Raw genomic sequence first — 26,216 nt, forward strand, 5'->3', positions numbered from 1 at the left:
TTATAAACTTAAAACTAGTTTGAATATAATATAATGAGTAGAAAGAATGTAAAAAATAAATATTATGATGAAAATATAAGGTGCAAGGTGCAATATTGATGTAGGTACCCTTTATTTTAATAACGTTTTTATGAATTACATGAGTTAAGTACTTTAACGATTTAGTAAAATAAACCCAGTATTTGTAATTCTGCAATGTTAATTGTTCAATGGCCTACTTAAGCCCTATTGAAATTGAATGAATTAAATATGAATGTCGATGTTATAAACATTAATATACCTCAACACAAATGTGATATAAAATAATAATAATGTAACATTCAGTTTAAAATGAGCGCGATATAAAAAATTGTAAGGTGAAAAAACCATTACGTTTCTATTTGACTCTATGACTCTAGTTTTCTTCGCGAATATATAGAAAAATCGTAAGTCCTTGCTTGCGCCTAATAGAGTAAAAAATACAAAAGGGGGTCTAAAATTATGTATATCTTGTAAAATACATTGCGAAAAAAAAGCATCTCCAGTCCTTTCCATCCTCCGTGTTGTATATTAAGCACCGAGGCACGCGGTAGTGCAAAGCCAAGTTCAGGCAATACCGTGTGCCGAATTATAACATAAAATAAATAACATTAGTCTTCACTTTGGTGGTACAATTTCACGCCACATTCTGAAGTCTTACAGTAATCTAAATGACTGAGTGTCTTCACAGGGAATCGAACTCCGATACGTCGCTCGTCTGTAAATGAAAACAATATTTAGCTTCTTGCTAAAATAGGGGGGCGTTTAATGTATATGACACCGTAAGGTTGTGAATACGTTACTTTACAATCTAACGTAGGTTAGGTTAGATTAGTTTATAATCTCCCTACCGTCAGTTTATAATTTAACTAGCGAGATTATAAACTGACGAGGGTTTACAATTTTATGGTGACATATACATTATCCTGTATGTATCAGACCTTTTTCTAAAATTTACCTTATCAAAATGTGCATATTAGATCTATGATTTAGTTTTATTGTACGATTATTAAACAAACTATGTATCGTTGGAGTCTTTGTTGGTAGCTAGATTTAAATTCAATGGAAGCAAGAAAGTTTCAGTATTTTAGTGAAAAGATAGCGCAACAAATATAGAAGTCACAAATAATAACTTATTATTATTGCCAGATGGTTATTATTTATAATGGTTTAATTTTTTACGGAAGTACTTATATACTAATTCTACGCAGAAGTCTCGGGCAACTTTAAAATAAAATGGAAATTGCCTGGAAAAATAAAGTGACAGGTGTGAGGTAGGTGCATTAGATACGCACTAGGTCCGGTTTATAGAGGTGCACGTGCGGCAGTAGGAAGGTGGAACCCAGGTCGCGCTCCGCCATCGTGTTGGCCTCCTGGACAAAACGGAGTATTTACAGGTACAATCGAGGTGCATGGAGTTTTTGAACATACTGTGAACTTGACTTTAGAAGGTTCGATTATTAGAATAGTAAAAAACTGAGTGTCTTGAAACAAAGCATAGGTTTGTCTTGTGGGACTGCTGGGTGGGTTTAAGGAAGATGAAAACTTCTTAAATTGTTTTTAATAAGAGTACAACATTCGGGAGAATTTATATTACCTGATGTGTTAGACGAGTAGACGACGCAGCTCGCCCTGTGCTGGCTGGTAAAGTCCCGCCGACCGAACGAGCCTCAGATAGAGTCCTGAAATGGAGTAGGTATGTTATCCACTTGGCCACGGCACTTCCGTGTATGTTGTAGTATTTTGCCATTTTGTATAACGTGTGTGTGATATCATCGCATAAAATTATAAAGTACTTACTGAATTTAAACTGCTGTAAACTAAACTGTGTGAGCGTGTGTGTGGTGTGTGTGTGCTGTGAGTGTGTGAGTGTGTGAAAGAGAAATAAGTGTGTGATCTTTAATGGCTCCTCTACACGATGGGCCAGCGCCGGCCACTCCAAGGGACGCAGCCATGCAATATCACTTGCTCCCTCTAACGCATAAATGCGTCCCTTGGAGTGGCCGGCGCTGGCCCATCGTGTAAAGGAGCCATAAAAAAATACTAGTAACAACTTACAACTCTCCAAGTCGCCGTTCGGCGTCAGTCCATTCTGATATATCTTCTTGGCTGAAATATTATAAAATAAATTAGTATACAAGTTATACAACACGTTGTCACGGTCCTTGACGGGCTCGCCTCGATGGTGGTGGGTGGACACCTTAACCCTACCGAGACGAATGGGCCATTTTATTTAAAGTTGTCCCCTACACTTTTTTTTTTCAAAATTGGGTTTTTTTATGTTATTTCTACTCAGAATCATGAGCTCTTTTGATCTAATAGGAGAACAAAAAGTGTCCCAAAATTTCCATACATTTTTCGATCTTTCCATTCCGAAACCGCCATACAAAGTCTATGAAAAATGGTAACGGATGGGAAAAAAACCTTGGGACACTTTTTTTCTCCTATTAGGATAGAAAGAGCTCGTGATTCATCCTGTACCATCACACTCCGCGATTGTTACGCCATTTAGGGTTCTAGCTAAATTGGTTGTTCCATACTCACGCTATGAGTGTCCAATTTAGCTAGAACCCTTAATGGCGTAACAATCACGGAGTGTGACTGTACCAATATTTCCTGAGCGAGTCGAACCGCAGATCGTCCATGTCCTTGTGCACAGACGAGGTGTTGACGGGTTCGTCCCGATGGTGGTGGGTGGACACCTTAAACCCTGCCCAGTATGGACCTGAACATACATGTACCTGTAAGATTTCCTGAGCGAGTCGAACCGCAGATCGTCCATGTCCTTATGCACAGACGACGTGTCGTCGCGGTTGACGGGCTCGTCCCGATGGTGGTGGGTGGACACGTTAACCCTGCCCATACTAATGCACCTAAGGGTGGAATCACATCTTTCAGCATCGAGCCGCATTTTATATATGAGAAATTGCTCGTTAGTATGAAGATGCGTACGCATGCTTTCAGCTTTCCGATGCGTACGCATCTTCATACTAACGAGCGATTTCTCATATATAAAATGCGGCTCGATGCTGACAGGTGTAATTTCACCCTAAACATACATGTACCTGTAAGATTTCCTGAGCGAGTCGAACCGCAGGTCGTCCATGTCTTTGTGTACAGACGACGTGTCGTCGCGGTTGACGGGCTCGTCGGGTCGGATGGTGGTCGAAACTTTGAACCCCGCCGACACTAATGCACCTGGAATTATGTTGAATCGTTTATTTCGTTTACGGCATAAAAATCATGTTTCGCCTTCGATTTTGGCCGACAAACTGCTGTAACATGCATGTAACACGCATCCACACACATCCATAGGCTAAGGTAGCTCTGCTGCTTACTAACAGGCGGATGGTAGCATGTTTGCCACCGCCGTAGTATAAAAAACGGATAACAAGTTACCTTGCTTATTATGTCTTTCTTTCATGGCACTGTAAGATGATTCCATGCTGTGTTTTCTTCTCATCTGAAATGAAATAAAAATAGTAAATAAGCGGTTTTGACTTATTTACAATATTAGTGGTGCTAATTGCTATAACTGTTCCAAATTTTAGGTATCTACGTCAAACGGTCTCTGAGAAAAACGCATTTAACTGATTTGCAACTGATAAGACAAGTGTTCAGTGAACAAAGTTTAGTACGGAACACAAAAAATTGATGCGATCATGAACAAGCACTCGTATGACAAGACTTATGTGAGGTGGAAGACTCTTGTAGATGTCGTGCTTCCAGATGCATAAACGATGAGAGAGAGAGAGGGAGAGAGACACAGAAGATGGATATGATTTAGGGTCCTAGCTAAATTGGTTGTTCCATACTTACGCTATGGATTGTCCAATTTAGCTAGAACCCTAAAAGGTGTAACAATCACGGAGCGTGACTGAACAGCAAAAATGTTTGTCTTAGGCAAAATTCATCCCTTTAGATTACACAAAGTAAATGGGATAAAAGCGCAAGGTTCTCGGGCACTTTTCTATCTAACCCATCAATTAGATAGAAAAGTGCCTCAGCTCATTGGATCTTACCTCATCATTGGAATGACTGTTGTTGACGGCCCCTGACTCCAGGTAGCTGATCAGCTTGGCTTCACTGCTGAGCTCCAAACTCTTCTTTCGTGAGATGTTCTCCCGGCTATAAATACAACGATTCAAGATATTAACTTGAAGATTTCATTCAAATTTTTAATTCAGCTCTTACCTATGCAAATTTTTATTAATTCGATATAGAATTATTGAAATACGATATACATTTTAATAGGTTTAGTAGGTAGATTGTTTTGATTATTGCCCTATTCTCAAAGGCCTATAAAACAATCGTATCAGTCAAGTTAGTTTTTTTATTATTATTGCAAAAAAAAAATAAGCATTTGACCACAATCTCACCTGATAGTAAGTGCTGATGCAGTCTAGGAGGGAACATGCTTACCTAAAAGATGTCTATTCACTCTCGATTTAAAAAGATCCAAGTTAAAGTGGGCTGGGAATAGATTTGATAACTATTTGTCTCGGGACCAAAAAGAGGCTAAAAACCGAAACCATCTACTGACATCATCTAAATAAAGTCAATCTTATTAATAAGACAGTTTATCTATATAACCATATCGTTGTTTGTGGCTAAATGTGTAGCTCAGAGGATTGTTCTTGTTTTTATTATTAATATATTGAACACGCCTGTCTTAGTTATGGGCCTAATGTAGCCCAGAGCCAAGATACAGGATTTACTCAAGGCCAAATTTTTCCTATATGTCGCTATTGCAATGTATTGATTTGATTATTGGCCTCAAGGCCAGTCCAATCCGGTCTCGGTTTTTGGCCTCATGTAAATGGTCCAGCCAGAATAAACCTGTCAGAGTGGTGTGGATGTAGACGCGCGCGTGGTATCATGACTGCAGGCGCGGGCGGCGGCGGCGGATCATGCGCCGGCGGCTCCGAGATCGCCGTCTTCTTGCTCGGTCTCTGCAATGGGATGTGATAAGGACAGCAGAATGCAGTATGGTTAGTCAGCAAGGTAAAATAAAGCACTTTCTACGAATGTTTACACCGAGACCTTTTAACTTGCTGGATGTCCAGTCTAAGTCATGTTATTGAAGAGCGAAACTTTGCGAAATTATTAAGATGAGATATCTTACCTTAAATTATAAGAAATCTTATTCATGAAATTTTTTTTGGACAAAACAAGACTGGGCAGGACAATATGAGTAGTATATGTCCGTCTGTCTGTACGTCGTAAGTGTACCTTAGCCGGCATGTAGGGAAGCGAGGCATTCTGTACACTCGATGCGTCGCCGGAATCCGCTCCCCTCTCGCTGATCAGGGCTCTTCGATCGGCTCGCTGCTTCGACGGCATGGCACCCTTGTCAAACAAACAAATATTAGATAAAAGTCATACCTACAGTAATTTGCCAATTCGCTCTGAATTATCCATAATTGATAGATTCATATTTGTAGAGGTAGCAGAGGACGTTGATAGTGATTCCCGTAATCTGATAGAAGTACAGCTGATGTCAAAATGAGATTAATTCCAAATAAGCTCCCTGATTTTCTAGATACATTTGAGCGTGGAGAACGTGTTCATACCACTGATGTAAGGACAATCATTTGTAGCAGAGATCATCACCAGAGTTACTTGCCACTCGAAAATAAATGTTTTTACTTTACCTGGTGAAGTCCTGGCATGCTCTGGATGCACCCACGACCACGATGGAGCTTAGCGGGAGACGTGGAGTCCGCAAGCAGGCCACTACAGCAAACGCTGCTAGGATTCCTTTTATTAAGACCCCTATCACCAGAGTTACCAATTCTACTGTCAAGAATAAACTTTATCACTTACCTGGTGAAGTCCTGGCATGCTCTGGATGCAAGCGACGATGGATCGCGGCGGAGGACGCGGGCGGCGTGAACACGCTACCACCGCGCACGCTGCTAGAACGACTGTCAGTAGCGCGCCAACCACAACCAAGGATATCAACACCACTGTAGGCAAGAAGAAGAAGTATTAGGAATAGCCAATTTTACTGTTTAACTCGACATGTTTTGGAGAGCCTAGGTCTCCATTCCGCGCATAAACATTGCTCATAAACTGTTCATAAATGAAGACCTAAGTCGGTTCTCCGAAACATAACGCGACACTTTGAATAGGCATCAACTGCTTGATACAATATTTTTTTTGCAAATGTGGCAATTATTACAAAACAACAAACATTATTATTATTCATTATTGTTTTTTTTGGACATGTTTGAATTATGACTGTATTTACTTAAATTATCAAAGCAACATAATAATATTATCAGAAAATTTTACACAATTTCTAACCAATTTTTAATAAAATAATAGCTACCATCAATTAAGTAACATTAACTTATCAGGACAGTTATTAAATTCATAATAATGTTTGCTTACCCTTCAGGTTGATATGGCATGTGCTACCCGCGTACCACTGGAAACATTCGCACAGCACGCGGCGATCGTCTCGAGAGTAGCACGCTCCGTGGTAGTTGCACCGCTCGCATCCCACCGGTTCCGCTGAAAAATAATAACATAGATAAGGACATAGTATAAGGAAGGACGACAACTCAATTTCGTGAAACAGATCGTATTTTTATCTGATGAGATCGAGTTTGAGCCGAGAAAACTAATCCACTATCAGCTCTCCAATGAATTTATTGTAGGACTCAAGAATCGTATGAAAGTCACGATAAATCTGAGAGAAGAGGTGAGAGTGTGATATCAGTCAATTGACTTCTTCATTGTTGTACCCTTAAGTATTCCAGATTATTTGCTGGGGTCGGGTTTTCCCAAAGAAGTCTCTTTCGGGCTGTCTGTGGGTTAATATCTTGATTTTGGATCCCTCTTTGCACGTTAGACCACCAAGTAGAAGGTGGCCTTCCCTACCCTACCGTCAGGTTATTCTGTGAGATTAAGGACCCGTCATTAGCTATTAACATTTGGAGAAAATGTCAAGAATGATTTATTCTCGAGACGATATGAACAGACTTACCAGAGCATATTCTGCCAGGATACTGTGAGTTGACGCTCAAGTCTGCGAAGCCCTCGAGACAGCTGCAGGTGTAAGTGCCGCGGAGGTTGAAGCACTGGGAGTGCTCCGAACAGTCGTGGAACTGCCCGCTGACGCATTCGTCGAAGTCTGAAACGTTAAATTAGAAAGTAAGATTGGGATCAACTTGTTTCTAAATTTCACGGAAAAGACCAAAGGTCACTAAGATCCGCATTAAGATCCGCCGAATACGCCGCGAATGTGCCGGTGGCTCGCCATTCGTGAATCGCTATTGCACTGCTTGCGCGTTGCTCATCGTTCTGCGTAATGCACGCAAGCAGCCAGCAAGCTTTTCGCAAACAGGCGGTCTCACAACGCGATCTGAGATCAGATGGAGGGCTATATAACCGCGAAAATTGAAGTTCGCAAATTGCGGGCATTTTACTCTGCCACTCCAATGAAGGCGTCATTGGAGTAAAAGAGAAAGATCCTATTTGCGATTTTCGGTTTTCGCGGTAGCCCCTCTGGACGCACCTTTACAGGAAAGGTACCAAATGGAATTGTTTTTGTAAATCTCACGAGCAAGCGCTACTGACTATCCGCTAATATTGAAAACTGTGTGTATGCCTTACCGTTAACTTCCAGTTTGTCCACCAACTCTCCAGCGGCGTGGACGTCGGTTCCTCCGAGGCTATAGTTGTTGTGTCGGAGGTACTTCTCGAGCACCTCCTTCAGGCGGCTCTCGTGCGCGTTGTCAGATAGCTGAAATGTTTGTAAAATTTTCTTAAAGTACATTTTTATTCGATTTCAAAAAAGGAGAAGGTTCTCAAATCTCAATTTATTGGAATCTTTTATATAAATCCAATACTTATATAGTTTGTCATAGGACTATCTCATTTCAAACATAGACAAGAGAATCATACTATCTTTGTCTTACACTAGTACTAGCACCCAAAAGAAGAGGATGAGTATAGTTTTCCTGGTTCTTACTGACTGACAAATTGGTTTGACCAACTATACTTTTGGTTATCGTTTGTCATAAGACTTATAGTGCCAAAAAGTAGTTTCCATCATATTTTTCAAAATTGACTGCAGGTACAGCCGGTACAGGCATGCGGCGGCCTTATAAATTAAATTAAACGACAAAGCTCTAAAGTGGTACTTGTAGATTTCTCTAAATTAATCCAAATTACTGATTAATTTTAGAGCGATCAACTTATAATTTATTTTTACTTTTACATTAATTTTGTATGCATTTTGCATGTACCAAACTGTCAATTTATAACCAAACAATATTATCTACTTTCACGTTTATACCACAATTATCGGTATCTAATGCCTGATGTTTGATGTTTGTTTTAATAAATGTTTTTTGATTGCAGCGAGCTTTCAAACTTTTACTTTAGGCAATAGGTTCAATAATATGTAGAGTCTGTGCAGAAAGAATGTGCTGTGTGGAATGTATGAGGCCCAATATATTTCACGACTCTTCTCTTTCCGCACAGACTCTAAAGGTAACTGTAGTTGATTCCGCAATTTGGTGATTGAACCTCCTACATATTTATCTTGATTGAAATTAAATTAGAAAATAAAAATGCATTTAAAATTAAGTTGACACAATGGCTCCAAGAAAAATGTTTTTATAGTATTAAGGAGTATTTGACCGAAATAATATAATTAGGGATAACAATGATATTTGTAAATAGCTATAGAATTCTAGATTTTATGTAGGTCAAAATAAGTGATGCTTTGCATGTTTAATTTGCACACCTGCACGCAGGTTGAATACGTGGAACAGTTGTACTTTTAAGACCTATTGTAACCGTGTTCTTGCAAATAAAAATGTATGATTACGATGATTATGATTATGATAGTTGAATATGAATCTCAGCACAAACATTTCCAAAATATATCCTCACCTGCACATAAAAGTCGTTCATAACTCCCTGGTACAACTCCCCATCAGTCCTCATCTCGATTGGATGGAAGCCCGTGATGTGCACTCCATGGAACACGTCTCTCAGGTCTGACTGCATGACCATCCTGTTGATGCCCTCATGGGTGGCCAGGGCTAGCGCTTGGTATTGCTTGCTGGAGTTGTCCGCCAGGCTTTCGTGGAAGTGGAGACGCTCGTTGCCCTGGGTGCCGAGGGCGAGCTTGACGGAGTAGGTGTACGTAGCTGAAAAATGATAAAAACTCATAATGATAGTAAGAAGCATATAATAGTAGTTTGTGTTACAAGGGACCAGAATGATATATTTCCGTCAAGGGCGTACATTGAATCCTGAATGAAGCGATGGATTCTAAAGTAGATTCCTGAGCGTAATGAGGGATTCAAGTGTTAACGCCCAAGACGAAATAATTTTGATACCGTGTGACACATACTGCTTTTCACATCAACTAGGAAAGAGGAAAATAAAAAAACTTAGTGTTGACACAATCTGATGATTAAAAAACAGATTACTTAAACTAATAAAAATAATGTGCAAAAAAATGAATTACTTTGATCCCTCCTAGCAGGGAGGAAAAGTGCCACTTTGATCCCTCTTAAAAAAAGCTCTTTTCCGAATAGGTGGTGTGAAAAGGAATTATCTATCGTGTCTCGTACAGTTACTGGGTAAAGGTGGAGGCGTTTTTCATCCGTGTCAAAGGGAGTAAAAATGACTTTGATGATTAAATATCAACCCTAAAATACATATTCATGTTCTCCTTCTTGTATATGCATGTAGTAATATGTATTTATCTTTTGTTTATCATATGATATAATAAATAGAAGTACCTAGTCATTATATTATATTTGACTTTACGGTAATATTTATCTTTATAAGTTTATTCATCTCTCCTGCACCAACACTTACGTTTGCAAGGTCTGTCAGGGAACATCCTGGCAAAACCAGGTCTGCACACGCACTTCATAAGTCCATCGATTCTCTGGCAACGCTCGTTCCTCGACGCTTTGCAGTCTGGTTGACATTCTTTGCCATATCCTGGACCTATATTGGAAAAATTTGTAGAATGTTACTATTTTCTGATTACTTTTACATGCTTCGACGGGTATTTAATTATACTTGAATTCGATTTAAATATTTATGTAACTAGAAATCAACAAAAAAACAGTTACTTTGGTAGTAGTAACAATGTCATTTTAATTAAATTCTAATATATTTTTATATTTACCAGTAGTATGGCCAACGTTTGTAGTCTCCAAGTATGGCGTTCCAGCCAGTAAAATTTCACCAAACAGCACTTGTGACACTCCATTGCTATTTACTTGTTCATTTCTAGTGATTCCATCATAATCGCCGGTTTCAACGTCTGTCTGTACAGGAGGTGCCTGTCCACCATTTTGCGACTTATTCATTACTATTAAGAAAGTGTCGTTTTCATTCTCACTTTCAGTATGAATCTTTTGTATATTTTCAGTTGTCTCACTGTCTTTTATGATGAAGTTGTCAGTTTCTTCTGAAGACATAGTAACATCATCTAGAGCCAATTTAGTCCTAGTGGTCGCTTCTACAACCGGCGTTGGGTCTAATTGTATGGGAATGTGTTTGGTTACAGTCTCAATAATTGTAGTTGGCTGGACTTGTGTATAAACTTCAGTGACAACGTCTACTAAAGTTGATGTGTGTGTATTAGTCAATATCAACGTTTGCGTTACAGCTCCTTCTGATTGACTAACAAGACTTGTCTTTGTATGGGTGACAGTAAGAGTATGAGTTAAGTTAACATACCCAATGCTTGAAATAATTTGTGGTGGTTCAGATAACGTCTTTGTAAGAGTTACTACCGTAGTCTTAAATTCAGTTTTTGTTGGTACGATCTCATCAAACACCTTAACTTCGTTACCAGCGTGGTGAGTTGGCTTAACAACTACGCTACCTTCTGCAATAGGAGTATATACGCTTGGTGGCACTTTTTCTATCACGTTTGAAGCCTCCAATTCTTGTATCGAAGGCAAAGAGCTTTCATTAAGTACTTCTGTTGGTTTAATGAAATTCTCTTCAACTGGAGATTCGGAACTTTCAATAACGCTCGATGGACTAATTGTTATAGGCCTCTGAGGTATTGGTCTGATCACTGGAATCTTTTTAGTAGGTGTAGGCCGTGTAGGATATAAAATTTCTGGACGTGTTCTTACAGGTTTCGTTGTTGATGTAGGTTTTTTCGTTGTGGTCGTTTGGTACTTACTAGTACTATCTCGTGATGGGTAAGGTCTACGAGTTCTGTTCCTATATCCTGCGGTTCCAAACTTGATTCTTTCTGTAGAAACGTCCTCCTGTGATTCCTTGCTGGTGGATTCTGTGGACACAGGTCGTTCAAAAGTAATAGAAGATTGTTGATCAGTACCCTCTTTGCTTGAATCTGATGTGCTTTCTTCAGTAACAGATTTCTCTGTACTAAGGTTATCATTACGTTCACTTGACTCTTCTTCATTTGAACTTGTTTCGGTAGATGAAGTATGCCATGGAGCAATTATAGTGGGAGCCACTGTCCCAGGGAACTGTATAGAGGTAGGTTCAAAGTCATAACCTGATGCAAATTCAATTCCCGAAGATGTCAACCATCCTGAAGAAATGGGTGTGGGGAAGATAACAGACGGAGGTATTGGTCTTTCTGTTGGTTCTGGATTGACTTCAATGACACGCGATGGTTCTTGAGGTGGAGGTAATAGTTGCAACGATGGCTGACCGCGGTTGTAGCTAGGACGTTTAATATTATTAATATCGAAAGAAGGTCTATAAGTTGAGACATCGTCTCTCGTGACAGGTTTTCTTGTAGGTCTCTGAGTTGTTGTTCTAGGAGGCAATGTTCTCGGAGGCAATGTGCGAGGTGGCAAGGTCTTATATGAAGGAGGTGTTCTAATAGGTCTTGGGGTAGTTCTGCCTGGTTGTCTTATAGCAGGTGGAGTTCTAGGCGGTGGAGGGCTCATCCCCATAATCATTTCATCGTTCGTTGAAGGCTTGAAATTGTAGTCGATTGTTGGTGGCGGCGGTGATAAATCGATAATTTCACTCGAAGTCCGATTAACATCTAAATCTGTTGTAATGGTAAATGTTGGTAGTGTTGTCTTTTCACTTGGTTTTTCTATTATCAAAGGCTTCTTGTCTTTTATATGAACTGTAGATGTAATAATATTATTAGGGTCATGGGATGTATTACTCGGCCGAGCAGAGAAAACCGGTCTAGGTGGTCTCCTATATTTACTATCTTGGTTGTTCGTGTAGTAGGGCACTTTGTGTGTAGTAGATGGTTTAGTGGTAGATATAGTGCTCATTTCTTCCCCAGTATTTAACTCAAAGTTCTCTTCATATGAAATATTTGTTGAATTTTCTAACATCTGGTTAATTTGCCAATGCGGTTGGTGCAACTGATGATCTAAAGTTGTAATGCTATTAACCGTAAATGGTCTTGGATCCACATATGGATTACGATCATAGACCGGTTTAATCGTATTTGACGAAAACGAAGTCCTATTATTAGACCCAAATGGTTTTTCGGTTTGTGTTCCCGGATTAAAATCTACAAGATTCACGTTTTTATCTTTTGGAGTTTTTTGAGTCGGTATTACCTCATCTTGCAGTAAAGTTAGTTGTGTTGTTGATTTAGAAGTGTGCTTAACCTCACTCGACGTACTGACAATAGGCACCTTCATCGATTCCTGACTAACTTCTCCATCAATTTCACTGTTATTATTGTCAGTATCTTCTTGTCCATCATATATTTCTTCTGAGGTTTCGAATACTGGTTTTATTTTTTCCGTAGTTGTGGTAGTAGTTGGTCTGGTTAATCTCACAGTTGTTGTTTCGTCGCTGTTATCTCTGATGGGTATGTCGTAAGCAGGTTGTTTTATAGCACCAAAGTTTGATGGTATATAACTTGGTCCGTAGGGTTTTGACGTGATGGGCGGTTGGCTTGTAAACAATACTGTGTAATCATTAGGTTTACTGAAAGGTCTACCATGGTGCGTTAAAGATGGTTTATCTTTTCCCCAAAATTCAGATGGTGGTTTACCTACACTTGAGATTTTTTGACCGAAGTTAGGCAGGTCTTGATTGTAATCTGGGAGTAGCGGAATAATTTTTCTTGTAGTTGATTCTACTTTAATTTGTGTTATGCTATTTAATGTATTTTCATTAAGAGGAATACTTGAATACCAACCATGCGAGTTGGTTGGAATGTTTGGTATTAGCTTCGGAGGCCTCTTTTGGTCATTTGATTTTATATCATCAACATATTCGGTCACTGGTTTGACGTTATTGTAATCATTGAATGGAGTCGTAAAGTCATTTGTCATAGGGAAATTGGCATGGCTATTTAAAGATGGAGCTATTGATGGACTGGGAACATTGTTTTGATTTGGTTTAACAGAGTGTGGGCGGTTATAATAATCTTGATATTCATTTTTAATAGTTGGTTCACTCTTAACCGGTGAGGTTGTATTCCATCTATTATCTCCCATAGACACTTTGTTCAGTCCATCACTATAATCATTTATCACTGAGCCAACATGATCATGTACTATCGGTGTATTTTGATTGCTTTGTGAGTTGTATGTATCTAGAGATGTAGAATCGTCTTCAACTCTTATAGCAAAGTTGGTTGAAATTGGTATATCTGTATTCAAATCACCATACTTAGATGCAGTGCCTATTGCTACTGGTACGCTGGACCCGACTACTTGTCCAACGTCACCAACATTGCTAGCCACGTTGGTTGCAGTGTTAAGTGTAACTGTGTATGTACCTTCCTTGTCATTCTGATTATTGGCAATAGATTTATTGGCATAAGTGGGCGATGGAATTGTAGGTACTGAGCTATGGGGTTGTCCGGAACCAATGCCTGTATCTCTATGAGTTTCACCATGACGTTCATTTTGGGGCACGTGTAAAGAATCGCCATACGAAGGCTCTGCTGGTGGTATATGCACAGTGTACACAGGAGTGGGTTTACTATTAGGTACTTGAGCTGCAAAGTATATTTCCGACGTAATCTTCGGAGGCAATTGATCTTTTTGAGGCGGTTTCGGGACAGGGTGTTGAATGTTTAGAAATACCTTCATGTCTTGCACTGGTTTTGTATGAATGATCGGTTTTTGAAGATATGGTTTGTTTTTATCATTGTTATTATCATGATTGAAGTGCATCTTTGGTGGTGGAGGTGGCACTGCCAAATAATTTTCATATTCTTTATCGATGACTTCTTTTTTCTTTTCTTTGCCTCTAACATGACTATAATGTTCAAAGTTTCCATTATTCGGACGATAAATATTAGGATTGTAAGCAGTTATGTGAGGACCTACTTGCAAGAAAGTTTCTTGGTTACTCGTTGGTGGTGGAATCTTATTGTAATCAAAAGTAGGTTTAGTTTCCTTCCATTTATTTTTTTGGTCAGGTTTAAACGTATAGTTCTTATAAATTTGGGGTGGTTTATACGGTTCTAATGGTCTATGAGTAGGCTTGACGGCAAATTGTTTATTGCTGGTTGGTGCAACATTATGAACATTCGTCATTTGAGGAGCATCTATACTAAAGCTGCCAAAATACCCAGGTTCAGGATAAGGCAACGGGTCATCAACATAATCACCAGTTTTATGTGGCTCTGAAGATCCAGCAAAAACTAAAGCTGTAGAACTTCCGTGTGGAATTAGCACATTAGCAACTCTGGAAGGTTGAATGTCTACTAAAAATGGTTTACTCATTAAACCATTGTTATCGGGTAAGGGGTAACTATCTTCAACGCGAACTTTAGTACTGATAATCTCTGAAGAACTTGGGCTATTGTCTGGTATTTCATCAGAATCTTGCGGTTTGTTTTCAGGGCGGGCTAACGACGGAATGTAGTCTAAAAATGCAGGTCGCCCATGATTGCCTAGGACAGTAGTGCCAGGTTGAACTTTTTCCGGTTTTATAGCATGATCATTGTTATGTGGCATAGACGGACGTGGCATATTTTTCGGTGGAGGGTTTATGTTATGTGCGTTATTGTTGTGGAAATTGTATGGCGGCGAAGAAGCTCGAGGCGGACTTCTTATTGGTTTCTGCATCGGTTTGGGTAATTCTGGGGGTCTCAAATCAAAAGAGTCGTCAACTTTAGTCGAAATAACAGCCTGGTCATTGGTGGGAGGTGGTTCAAAGGTAGGAGGTTTTTCATGCACTAAGTATTGCTCGTCAGCAGCCACAAAACTATCCAATGGCGGCGGGTTTACTGGGTTCTGTAGTTTGATTCCACTAGCCGCGAGTGTTAAAGGACCTCCCACAGCCGGCCTCCCAACAATAACGTCTGAATTTGCAGTAATGATTTCTCCAGGGCTTATAGGTATTCCTCCATTTACTAAAGGGCTTTCGTGAATCATTTTCGGTGGCACTATTCTAGCTTTAGGTTGCTTATGTTCCGCTGCCCATGCCAAGTTCTGATGTAAAGTGGCATTAGTAAAACCAATTTGTGACTCAGATGTTTCCAACTCATCTACAGGTATGTAAATAGGAAAGTTGCTTTTCGAATCCATGTCAGTATCAATACGCTTATTGACGCTGTAAGCCGTTAGTTTTGATACAGGTTTGCTTGTTGTTGTAGTAGTTCTATTTTCTTGCCTCTTTATAAAGCCACCAGTCATTTTCTCGAGAACAGGCGCTAGTTGTGATAAACCTTTAATCCCTAGTGAACCTAGTTTTAATAAATCAGCAACAACAAATTTGTTCTTATTGGGTTTCTGTGTTTTATCAGGTTTCTGTTTATCTGGGCTTTTTGTTACAGGAGCTTTGCTTGGTTTAGGTAGTGAAGGGGCTTGTTCGTTCGTGAGCAGTTCACTTTCCTCTACAGAATTTGAATCTTTCTCATCCGAATAATCATTAATGACTTCCGTATACTTTTCAACTACCTTATCAGTGGGTGCTAGAGACCCACTATCGTATTCGTAGGGATTGTACTTTGTTTTCTTATCAAGTGTCTCCTTATTGGTAGGTCTAAGGTCTAGCTTCGTTGCATCATACTTAGACGTTTTCATCGCATACTTAGTAGCAGCAGAAGCATCATGGGCGTTGGCATACTTTGTCTTCAAGCTTTCTGTTTTTGTATGGCTGCAAGAGCAAGAACTCGTACATGGCGTGTGACCAACTTCAGATGGCTGTATAAGGTCGAAACTATTGCCGTTATCATTGTCGATCCTTTTCTCAATTTTAACAAAATTGCTTTGAAATATTTTACTCGGTGACGATGGCTTGATAGTTTTCAATTCCATGTACTTCGTCTGAAAAATTCAAAATAATGTTATTATTATTATTATATCAAATTACAGTATCCCATATATAGGGGTGGGTAGGATCACCATTCGGTTAAAATGCCAAGACATTTATCATTAATTTGGATAATGGAACACCAATTTGTTTGTTTTAGTACTATAAAGGGTCTACTATGGTCTTAATGGGAGGTTATGTGGTAACCTTGGTAACCAGGAAGATCGCAACCCAGGGCAAAACAAGGGTTCGAAAAATCCTTACGTTTGTGGGTTTAATGTCTGCAAATATATTTGTAGCATATATGGGCAGATTCGTCAATGACTCAGTTGTAATCACTGAGACGATAGTCTCAAACGTAGATACATCACTCCTTTTGTTTTGGACTACAGTTGTCAAATAAGTGTATGTAGTCATGCAAGTCTTGATAATGTAATTATGCTGCATAAGTTGATGTAATGGGAACAGAGCACTCATTTGCTGGCGGCTGAAAACGGTTGCAACCGCCGATGATAGTAATGATTTAGTTGATGATGCGTGATGAAATGGTGGTTGCATCAGCTTTAGTTTCCGCTGAGGAAATAAAATAACAGAACACATATTATAAATCAAAGACATAAATCCAAATCCATTCCTCCATGTAAGAAAACTTATTACGAAAATTTAATTCTTAAAATGGCCGTGACACCAATATGAAACTAGAGGAATCAACTTGATTTAAATCTTAATCATACAGGTTCAAGTAAACTAAAAAAAATACCTGATCTTGTTTGCCATCGTTTTTGTCTTTGACCAAAACTTCGACTCCATTTGATAAGATTTTTGTAGCTAGATTCTTAAATCTTCTTTCGTCCTCAGAATTCCCGTGGTCCACCAAATCCATATCTCTGCCTGGTCTCCATGGTGAATTATCATACACTATTCCATTTGTATTGAAAGCTGAAATGTTAAAATTTAATGTTAGTCATATGTCATATGAAATAAAATAAAAAGATGATGTAGAATTTTAACTATATTTAACATTAAATTAAATTTATTTTATTTATTTCCTTAAGAACTTACTGGCTTATACTAAACCATTACTGTTACATTATTTGTTTTAGATCCTTGAAAAAAAAAACTTTACAGAATTATATTATATTAAATAAAAGAAAAGTTAGAAAAATCATACTATACCAAATACTACTTACCCAATACACTACTTACTATTTATCAACAAACTGCATCTAATTTCTATTTACAAAACCCAGCCCAACTCGTGTCTGTAACTTGGTGTTACTGCTACACTAAAGTGCGGAATAAGGTTAGGATATAAAACACTACATCTAAGTCAGGTCAGTGCGACAAAACTTTGAATTGAAGCTTCCGTGAAGGGTTATTAGCACTAAAATATATATGTACATTTACTTCTTCGTCGTCTCATTTTAGTTATTTTTAGTTCTTAAAATTAGTTTAACAATAATGTTATTTATTAGATTAAAGCTAAAAATTTCAAAACGTTCTTGAAGAATACCATTAGAATCTTAATTAATTTGTTTGTTGTTTTTTCCATTCTTCAATAACATTTGAATTTGTTATTTTATTATTATGACTAGGTCTACAATCGAGATTACGATTCAAACTCACCTCGGAGGTAGTTGGAGGTACGGATGTGGATTTGGGATCTCCCAGATGTGGGGTATCTTCGGGATTCTTCGGGTTCCGGTGTTCGTCATTGTCGTCATCGTTGTCAGCAGTCATTTGTCACCTATCAGTGTTTCTTCTGTCTTGTGGAATATGTCGACTGTCATTCGACTTTATTGTCCTGACCATTTAGTGTTGGTAAGTATTTAACTTGTACCCTGTGTATGTTTCACTATGTAGTAGGGCAGTAGTGAAACATTTGCGACATATTTTCTGGGGACGTCTCAAAATTTTACAACAATTTTAAAGACTTGCATAATTTTAGGTACAGTTCAATTATGTTACATACTTTTATTTAAATAATAGGTATCTTCACAACTTTATTAGAGAATCATTATTTTAAAAGTAATTTATGCGGAAAGCCTTGTTACTAGTAAAATGTATTAAGCTCTTTAATTTTAGAATCATAAAGCTAGAGTTTTTGCCAACATTAGTAGTTACGATCATTATTTTATGTACAAAACTAAATATGTAATATGTAATTATAACGTTGTTGGACAGGTATCAAAATGAAATCAATAATAATATTTAAAGTATTTATTTGTCCTATTTGCAATGTACAATTGAAAACAAGAAGAGTATTATGAAATTAATTATGATAAATCATAATCTAGTTTAGACTTAATCTTAGGCAGTGATAGATATTTTGTTACCTTAACAATTTTGTAACCATCACATAAACCTGGTAACATTATAGATTTATTTGGCAATCTTATAGAAGAGTTAATTATCTAGTAAAGTACAAAAGAGTATTTTGTTCTTACACACTATCGTTAAAACTATAAGGCACTATTCATAGTTAAACTTACTATGATACAATGTAAATAAATAACCATTATTTTATATACCTAATAATTTGTTTGGGCTTCACGAGACGTCATCGACTGAACTTAAATTTAAATCTCTAATGGCGGATGCTGTTGCTAACTTCACGACATATGTTGGTGATGCATCGTATCTTATGTGTTCACTCAATGACCCAACTATACTCTCAAGACTCTGCGTTTCAATTTGGCTTTTGAACGTAGAGTCATCTAAATATTTCTCAGTGCCAGAAACAATTGAGTTCTCTAGAGCGCTGTCACTCTCAGAACTGGCCAATTGACCGACTGAAGGTAATATTGAAGGAAGTACTTCAATGTCTTCAAAGTAAACTGCTTCTCGCTTCCTAACTGTCTGCGTGTCGTCTACAACAACGGTGGATAGAACGGTACTGAATTCACCAGGATACCTACCAGATACGTACATGGTGACTACACTAGTCAGTTTAGGGGGAGCGGGTTTAGGGGCTCTTGGCTTATTCCTAGCTCGCACCGGAGGTGGCGGAGGTGGGACATCTTCCTCAATGTCTTGGACTTCGTCACCAAAGTCTTCGTTGCTGTTTAAGTCTTGTAATATGTTTGGTTTGGGACTGTTGCTATAAATGTCATTGTTCAAGTTGTTATTTTGTAGTAAATTCAAATCAGGCTGTCCGAGACCTAACAATGGATTAGGTGTTTGGAGGAGTGGGTTTGCTATAGCCTGTTGCTGCTGTTGTTGTTGTTGCAATAACAGAGGTAGGAGCAAGGAATTAAATTGTGGCGGAGGAGCTAAAGCTGTAGGTGTGGAAACAATTGTGTCAGTGACATATTCAGTTGCAGTAATAACATTAGTTGTTGGATCAACGATGGTTGTCAAAATGGCTTTTCCCTTGAAAGTGATCGGCAGAACGGTTTCTCTAGCATCTGTTACTGTTGTAACGTAAGTGGTAGTCCGAGTTTTGTACTCAGTTACTGGAGTTTGTACTACCTGCTGCTGCGGTAACAAGCCCTGTCCTTGAAGAGCTAAGAGAGGGTTGATCGCTGGCTGCTGGTTACCGAGTAGCAGTTGTGACAGCAGCAAGTTAGCTAACGGTACGTTGGCGTTTATTTCAGGAGCGATTGTTTGTGTTACTGGCTCTACATTATATACAGTACTGGGCAAAACATGCGAGTAAGATGTCTTACGACCTCTAATAGTAGTGGGTGTGAAAATGACAGTTGTAGTTGGTGTCTCATGCAGATAGAATTTAATAAGTTCAGTGGCACCATTTTCTGCTAACTTGGTCGACTCCGAAGCAAGTACCAGTTGCTGGTTACCTAAGGGACCTAAAGTGGTAGCAACTTGATTTCTTAGTAAGACTTCTATGCTAGGTTTGGCTGTCAAAACGTTTTTGTACTCAGTTATTTTTCCATTAACTACTGGGATAGTGACTTCTGTTGGGATTTGATGTGTGACTGTTATTTTTCCGTTATCTACGATACTCTTGTAGTTTTGCCTTTCACCGCTGAAGTTCTCGAAAGAGTTTCTTTGTCTGCTCGAGCCCCTGCTAGTTGTCGTGCGTGTTCGAGCCCTGCTCGTGCTACTGCGAGACGGACTTCTAGGTCTTTCTGACTGTGATCGACTATTTAATAGTTTAGGTGCTTTAGGTCTTGACGATAAAGTTGTTGTTCGTGAAGATGCTCTTGATTTGCTATTTCTTCTATAAGCTGGTGCAGATGTGGTAGTTGTTCGACTTTCTCCCCTGACAATAAATGGCTGCCTTTGCGAAGATTTTTGAGGAGCAGAAGTAGTAGTTCTACTACCGGATGACAGTCTGGAATTAAATCTGTTACCAGGTCTAGCTTTTTGAGTTACAGGCGCCGGTGGTTCCGTTTCAGGTTCTGGTTCAGGAGCTTTAGTAGCAGCAGACTTTAGACCAGGTCTTCTGAAATTTGTGTATTTCCTATTACCGTAATCAATTTGACGTTTTACTCGTCGTCGCGAGAAGGGTCTGATGCTCACAACATTCCTCTTTGGTGCGGGTGTCGAAGGTGTTGCTACTTGCTGTTCTTTTCTGTTTGATGATTCGTAGTCATTGTCTTCTTCGAATTCTTCTCCTTCCAATAATTCCTCGTTTTCTTCAACTTCTTGCTCGTTTTCTTTAATTTCTTCTTCTGGCTCAGGTTCGGGCTGTTTAAATAGGTTCCGTCTAGGGAAAAGGGAATTTTGTGGTCGTTGTCTGCGCAGTGACAATAGTGGATTAGTAGTTGATCGAGTGGTAGGTCTCCTAGTCGTGGTGGTTAAGCGTCCTCTGCTCGTAACTGCCGTTCGTCTAGTTGAAGGAGTGGTAACTCTTGGAGTCACAGCTGTACCTGGTTGTCTAGCTACGGGTGGTCGTCTAAATCTAAGAAGAGGATTAGATGTAGTCCTGATCGGTGCTTCAGTAACTTCATTCAAAGCCTCAGTGGCGGTCTCTTCTTGCTGAGTTCCAGATGTCTCCGATTCGTTTTGTTCTGGTGATGGTAATGCTATAGACGCAGAATTTCTGTTACCCCTGAGTCTCGATGAAGCAGTAGGTCGTATTCTTGGAATCGCTGATCTACTAGCGAAGTCTAAGCTGTTTGATCTGATAGAGCTCGACCTAAAGCCAGTTCGTCTCGAAGTAGGCTGAATAGACGCTCTACCACCGAATCCACCTGAACGTGATGCAGACGGTACATTTGCTGAAGGGTTTGAGATGCTGCTGCGTCCGGTGAATCTCTTTCCGGCGCTAGAAGATCCTCCAAATGAAGATGCTTTTCTGTTTCCCCCAAATCCAGAGGGCCTTACAGATTTTAAAGTTGGTGTTGCAGTTATAGTTGGTGTGAAGTCAGCCCGAGTAATCGTTGTAGCGCTACTAAGTGAGGGAACTCTTGCTTTGGGACTGAAAGTAGGTCTATTCCTAGACGCAAATGGAATAATAACAGGAGTAAATGAAGGTTTCTTTGTAGTAAAGGTCAAACGAGATTTCTTTCTCGAGGATCCGTCATCTTCTTCCTCTTCTTCTTCTGATTCGTGAGCTTCTGTTGCTGTATCTGGTTCCGCAACTGAACTTTCAATAACTTCTGGAGTCGGGCTGATTATAGAAGCTCCTGGTGTGGTCGTGCCGTTTGTTTCAGGTACTTTTGTTGTAGATTGCGTGCTCAAAGTTTTATTGTCATCAGTTATTATTACTGAATCACCCGAAATAACAGCAACTTGCGAAAAGAGTATCTTTTTATCAGTATCAGATGGCGTATTATTGTCCGCTGGTTTAATTTCCGCAAATAGATTATCAATATATGTGCCAACAAGAACCGTTGGAGACGCGGCTGATATATCGGGTAATTTTGTAGGTGTAATTTCTTCTTTCACAATCGTTGGAGATATATGTGGTTTTTCACCATGGTCTTGTATGAGATTTTTATCTGCGGCTCCAGATTGTACCTTTCGCCCTAACTGATTGTCTTCTATTACTTTAGTGTTATCAACAATATTGGTAACTGTTTCTAAACTGCTTCTAATCTGGGAAGTGTTACCAGCATAAAAGGTCGTGAAGTATGTGTATGTTGTGTAAAAAGTAGCTTTACCATCATCTTGGTCAGGGCTATTTTCGATAAGTGAGGGTTTTATTTCAACTTCTAATTCTTTCGGTGGTAAGACACTTTCGATATCAATCGGTGTAGTATCAATAGGGCTTATAGTTGGTGCGACTTGAACAACAGGTGTGACTATATTTGAAACAATTTCTTCTCGACTTGTAATTGTGGTTGTTTTGTCTTTGTAAAGAGTGGTCCAATAGGTAAATGTGGTGTAATATGTAATTGGCAAGTTACTCTCTTCTTCTGCCTCTTTTTTAGGTGTTATCGTCTCAGTTACTACGTTTGTAATAGTTTCTAATCTACTCTTTACTTTGCTTGAGTCTTTTCCGATGTACATAGTTGTGAAATAAGTAAATGTCGTGTAACTTGTTTGTAGCAGGAGTGTGGGTGAAGGCATAATTTCATCAATATTACTTTCAGAACTAATTTGATCATCTAATACATTGTTGTTTTCTATGTACTGCCTTTCACCTCTAGAAGATGATGATTTAACATCTGTTACCGTGTCTGTGTAAGAGTTATCGGTGTCTAATGGATTGGACTCTACACTGAATAACATGTCAACTTCTACCGGTGTAGGCTGTGGATTTGTATCTTTGTTTTCATTATTAGGCTTTTCATCGTTTTCTTCCATACTAACCGAAGATTCCATTGATGAATTTTCTTCTGGATTCGCTGGTGGTTCTCTTTTAATCTGTTTACAATTTCTAAAATCAAACTGTGCTTTAGTTTTTTCCGCACCTAAAGGATTGCTCTTAGTTGGAATCAACTCATCAGGGCCCACGTAGTTTGTATATACTTCGCTTCTGCTGCACACGTTAGCATCAGTTCCTACGTAAATCGTCGTAAAAAATGTATATGTTGTAAAGTACGTTTTGACAGCGTCTGGTTTAATACTAGCGACATCGTCACCTAATGATGGAGTAGGTGTCTGAGAACTGTAGCTTTCACCTTCTTCGACAGATTCGAGAACGTCTTTATTTTTGACTAAATCAATTATACTGTTGATGGCAAAAGATTCAGTAGGACGACCGATTCCTACGCTAGTAGGCGCAATTTCATCCTCGTCAAATGCACCCAATAAGGAAGGATCTAACTTAGCAAGATTGATCGTCGACGTAATAACATTAGTTACAATGGATTTGTGGCTAGCGACACTCGATGTTTGATCTCCAAAGAACGTGGTAAAGTAAGTATAAGTAGTGTAAAGCGTTTTGTAAATCAAATCTATTTCATTTTCTTTACTATCCTCTTCTTCTTCAGAAGTAGGCTTCTCAGTCGGCGTTGTAGAATGTTCTGTGCTAACCGATACCTCTACATGACTTTGACTAGTTGAAACACGTTCAGTGGTGGTCGTATGAGAGCTTGTTGTCGTTTCATTTTCTTCCGGATTCTCTTCGTCTTCTTGCAAACTGTTATGGACCGTAGTTCCGTTCTCGCTGTCTTTATCTTCAGTCGTAGTTGAACTTTCTTTTTGTTTAGGAGTTGTCCTTGGTGCAGGTTCAGTAACTACCTCAGGCTTTGTGGGAGGTGTAGATACCGATCCTTCGGTTTCAACTTCAGGAGTTTCTAAGCTGCTATGTACAGATGACTGCACATTCACTTTGACAACAGCCGTTGGTTCTATGTTGATATCAGACTTACATACAATATTAGTTAGGTAGCCTACGTTGCTTTCAACGACTACGTTCGATTTTACAGAAGTAGTTGTTACCTTGCTTTCAAGTGGAATAAAGTAGGTTGTTAAATAAGTCAGTGTTTTGTAAGCGGTTGTCATAATGGATTTCGTTTCGATACCACTGGAACAAATGACCTCGTGTTCGGTATCGTGATTCGTTTCAGTAGTAGTCTCTATGTCTTCATAAGATTCCTCACTATGACCACTCTCAGTAGTTGTTATTATTCCAGACTCATTAGCTGGAGTAGTAATTTCTTCTTCCTCCTCCTCCTCCTCCTCATTTTCTTCTTCCGATTTTTCTGTGACTTCAGCGGCTGTGTTATCTGCTTCTTCTTCAGAAGTTACTAAATCTTCATTTACATTGCTTTCCGTGATCACAGATTCTTTAGGGTCCTCAATTATAGTAGCAGATGGTCTCAATAATGTTAGTGGATCTGTAGCTTTTGAGCTGTCTTGTATTGGAATAACTTCTAAATTATCGGTAAGGCGCGTACTTTCTGTTATTGGCATCGAAGCTTCTGAGGGCTGAATAACGTCTAAGTTGAAATCAAATCCACTATTGCTTTGAACTGAAACACCCGTTGGTTTGTTATCAATGTCATAATGCACCTTTTTAAGACTATCTTCATCGTTGTATAAAACTTTTTCTTCAGAAATATTTTCACTACTAGGAGTGGTTACTTTACTGGCCGCATTAACTTCGTGATGTTTATACGTCGCAGTAGCTACAGGAATATCAGCAGCGAGGAAAGTTATTTTCGTATTAAGTTTATCGACTTGTTTAGCTGAAGGAAAAACGTTTACTTCGTCTGGACTTTGTGGACGAGCAATATCAGTGTTAGGAGTAAAAATTATAACAGTATCACCAACTACAGTCGTAAAGTCAGCAAACCCAGCATACGTGAACGTTTTCTTTGGTCTCGATTCGCTTTTTTGGCCAAACAATTTTTTAGGTAATTTAGTTTGCTGCCCTGCTGGTTGCGGAGGGCTACGAGACTCAACATTATCTATATAATAAAAGATAGGCGAAAATTCGTTTTTAATCGTAAAAGTCGGTAATTCGTAATTGGGTTTAACTTTAACAATATTTGATTCGTTTAATTCTTCCTTAATTCGAGAATCTATTTTAATAGGTTCTGTTACAGGTTCATAAGCTTTGCTTTGACGATGCAATGCATTTATATTTTCCAGAATGGCTGGTTTCACAACGAAATCGAACTTCTTTTCGCTGTCGACTGATGGACCGTCAAGGTAGTTAAAGGCTTCGTTTTGTGAAAATCGAGGAATTTCATTATTTTGTTGAACTCTACGTGCCGTTGGCTCCTCTGCGATCTGGTTATCTTGTTCTTGAGCGGTAGGACTCGCATTCCAGAAATTGATTTCTTGCGCAGGTTTGCTTGCATATACTATATCCATCCTACTGCTCGGTGCAAGGTAATCAGTATTTTTAAGGACGAACTTATCAGGGTCAATGAAGCCTAAATCTTGCTTGACGCTCCATTGGCCGTCGAACGCGGAATGCACACGCGTCGGTTTCACCGCGACTGCGTCCTCATTTGCCGGTTTATTGTACAAAACAAGAGAAGACTTTGTGAGGAGTTGCGCATAGATGCGCCCGTTGTTCAGCGTGGTGCCAAGGATTTGAGTGGCGAACTCGGTCGTCACGCCATCTTGGATGAACGTCCTGGCTGTCGAGGTCAGTAACCCGATGAGAGGCTTCACACTGTGGTACCTGCCCACTCTCGAGTTATAGTCGTTCCGTTGTTGGTCGTTGACGAGCAACACAGTCAAGTCTGTCGTCAGATGTCGTCAAGTGGTGTCAGGAAGGATCGTGGAGGTGCGTTATATTTTACAAAAGTCCGTAGTTGTCCAGACCGGATTAGATTTGAAAGAGAAAGAAAAAAACATACAATTAATTATGCAATATAAATAGAAGAATAAATACGCTATTACTAATAGATAAGGAGAGACAAACACTTTCATACTGTTAGCACTAATTTATACATTCATTGACGTTGATGATGCTTATATTAGTAATCAAATAGAAACTAATCCTAAAATTGCTATACTTAATCATAATCAACGTCAACTCAATCAAACAAATTTACACGCAACCTACCTACGGATGCTTTACTATAGGTTAAGTATAGAAATGAAACGAAAAATATAAAATTAAGAAGAGAAAAAGGCAAAGGGTAAGTTTAAGATAA

At 39.0% G+C, this 26,216-nt stretch overlaps 2 protein-coding genes across 3 annotated transcripts in view; both read right to left on the reverse strand.

Moving 5' to 3' along the window:
• Window positions 1–518: 518 nt before the first annotated feature.
• LOC134658427 (uncharacterized) lies at window positions 519–17,202 on the reverse strand. Of its 2 annotated transcripts, XM_063514108.1 has the most exons (18): window positions 17,006–17,202; window positions 10,187–16,259; window positions 9,868–9,996; window positions 8,929–9,188; window positions 7,642–7,771; window positions 7,013–7,159; window positions 6,415–6,537; window positions 5,845–5,987; window positions 5,251–5,367; window positions 4,858–4,970; window positions 4,041–4,146; window positions 3,418–3,481; window positions 3,161–3,216; window positions 2,760–2,839; window positions 2,077–2,127; window positions 1,616–1,700; window positions 1,314–1,391; window positions 519–736 (listed from the first exon to the last, which is right to left on the reverse strand). In XM_063514108.1, exons 1-18 carry the CDS (start codon window positions 17,126–17,128, stop codon window positions 704–706), a joined length of 7,911 nt encoding a protein of 2,636 aa, XP_063370178.1. In that variant the 5' UTR covers window positions 17,129–17,202; the 3' UTR covers window positions 519–703. The 2 variants fall into 2 exon arrangements, with proteins under 2 accessions (XP_063370178.1, XP_063370180.1); XM_063514110.1 differs by lacking the exon at window positions 2,760–2,839 and having other exon boundaries at window positions 3,084–3,216.
• Window positions 17,203–18,450: 1,248 nt separating this feature from the next.
• Window positions 18,451–26,216, reverse strand: part of LOC134658367 (mucin-2) — a 116,331-nt gene continuing 108,565 nt past the window's right edge. Inside the window, exon 3 of the mRNA XM_063514003.1 lies at window positions 18,451–25,799. Within this exon, the coding sequence (XP_063370073.1) occupies window positions 18,796–25,799 (7,004 nt within the window). The 3' untranslated portion in view covers window positions 18,451–18,795. The remainder of the gene's footprint in view (window positions 25,800–26,216) is intronic.

This window comes from Cydia amplana, chromosome 22 (assembly GCF_948474715.1).
Source record: "Cydia amplana chromosome 22, ilCydAmpl1.1, whole genome shotgun sequence".
NCBI lineage: Eukaryota > Metazoa > Arthropoda > Insecta > Lepidoptera > Tortricidae > Cydia > Cydia amplana.

Bases quoted from the DNA above. Each gene is read 5' to 3' on its own strand.
- LOC134658427 (XM_063514108.1), bottom strand. From the start codon at position 17,128: ATGGATTTGGTGGACCACGGGAATTCTGAGGACGAAAGAAGATTTAAG. The intron at 7,160-7,641 runs GTAAGGCATACA...TTAACGTTTCAG, and splicing joins GGACAAACTGGAAGTTAACG to ACTTCGACGAATGCGTCAGC. The intron at 1,701-2,076 runs GTAAGTTGTTAC...ACTCCATTTCAG, and splicing joins GAACGGCGACTTGGAGAGTT to GACTCTATCTGAGGCTCGTT.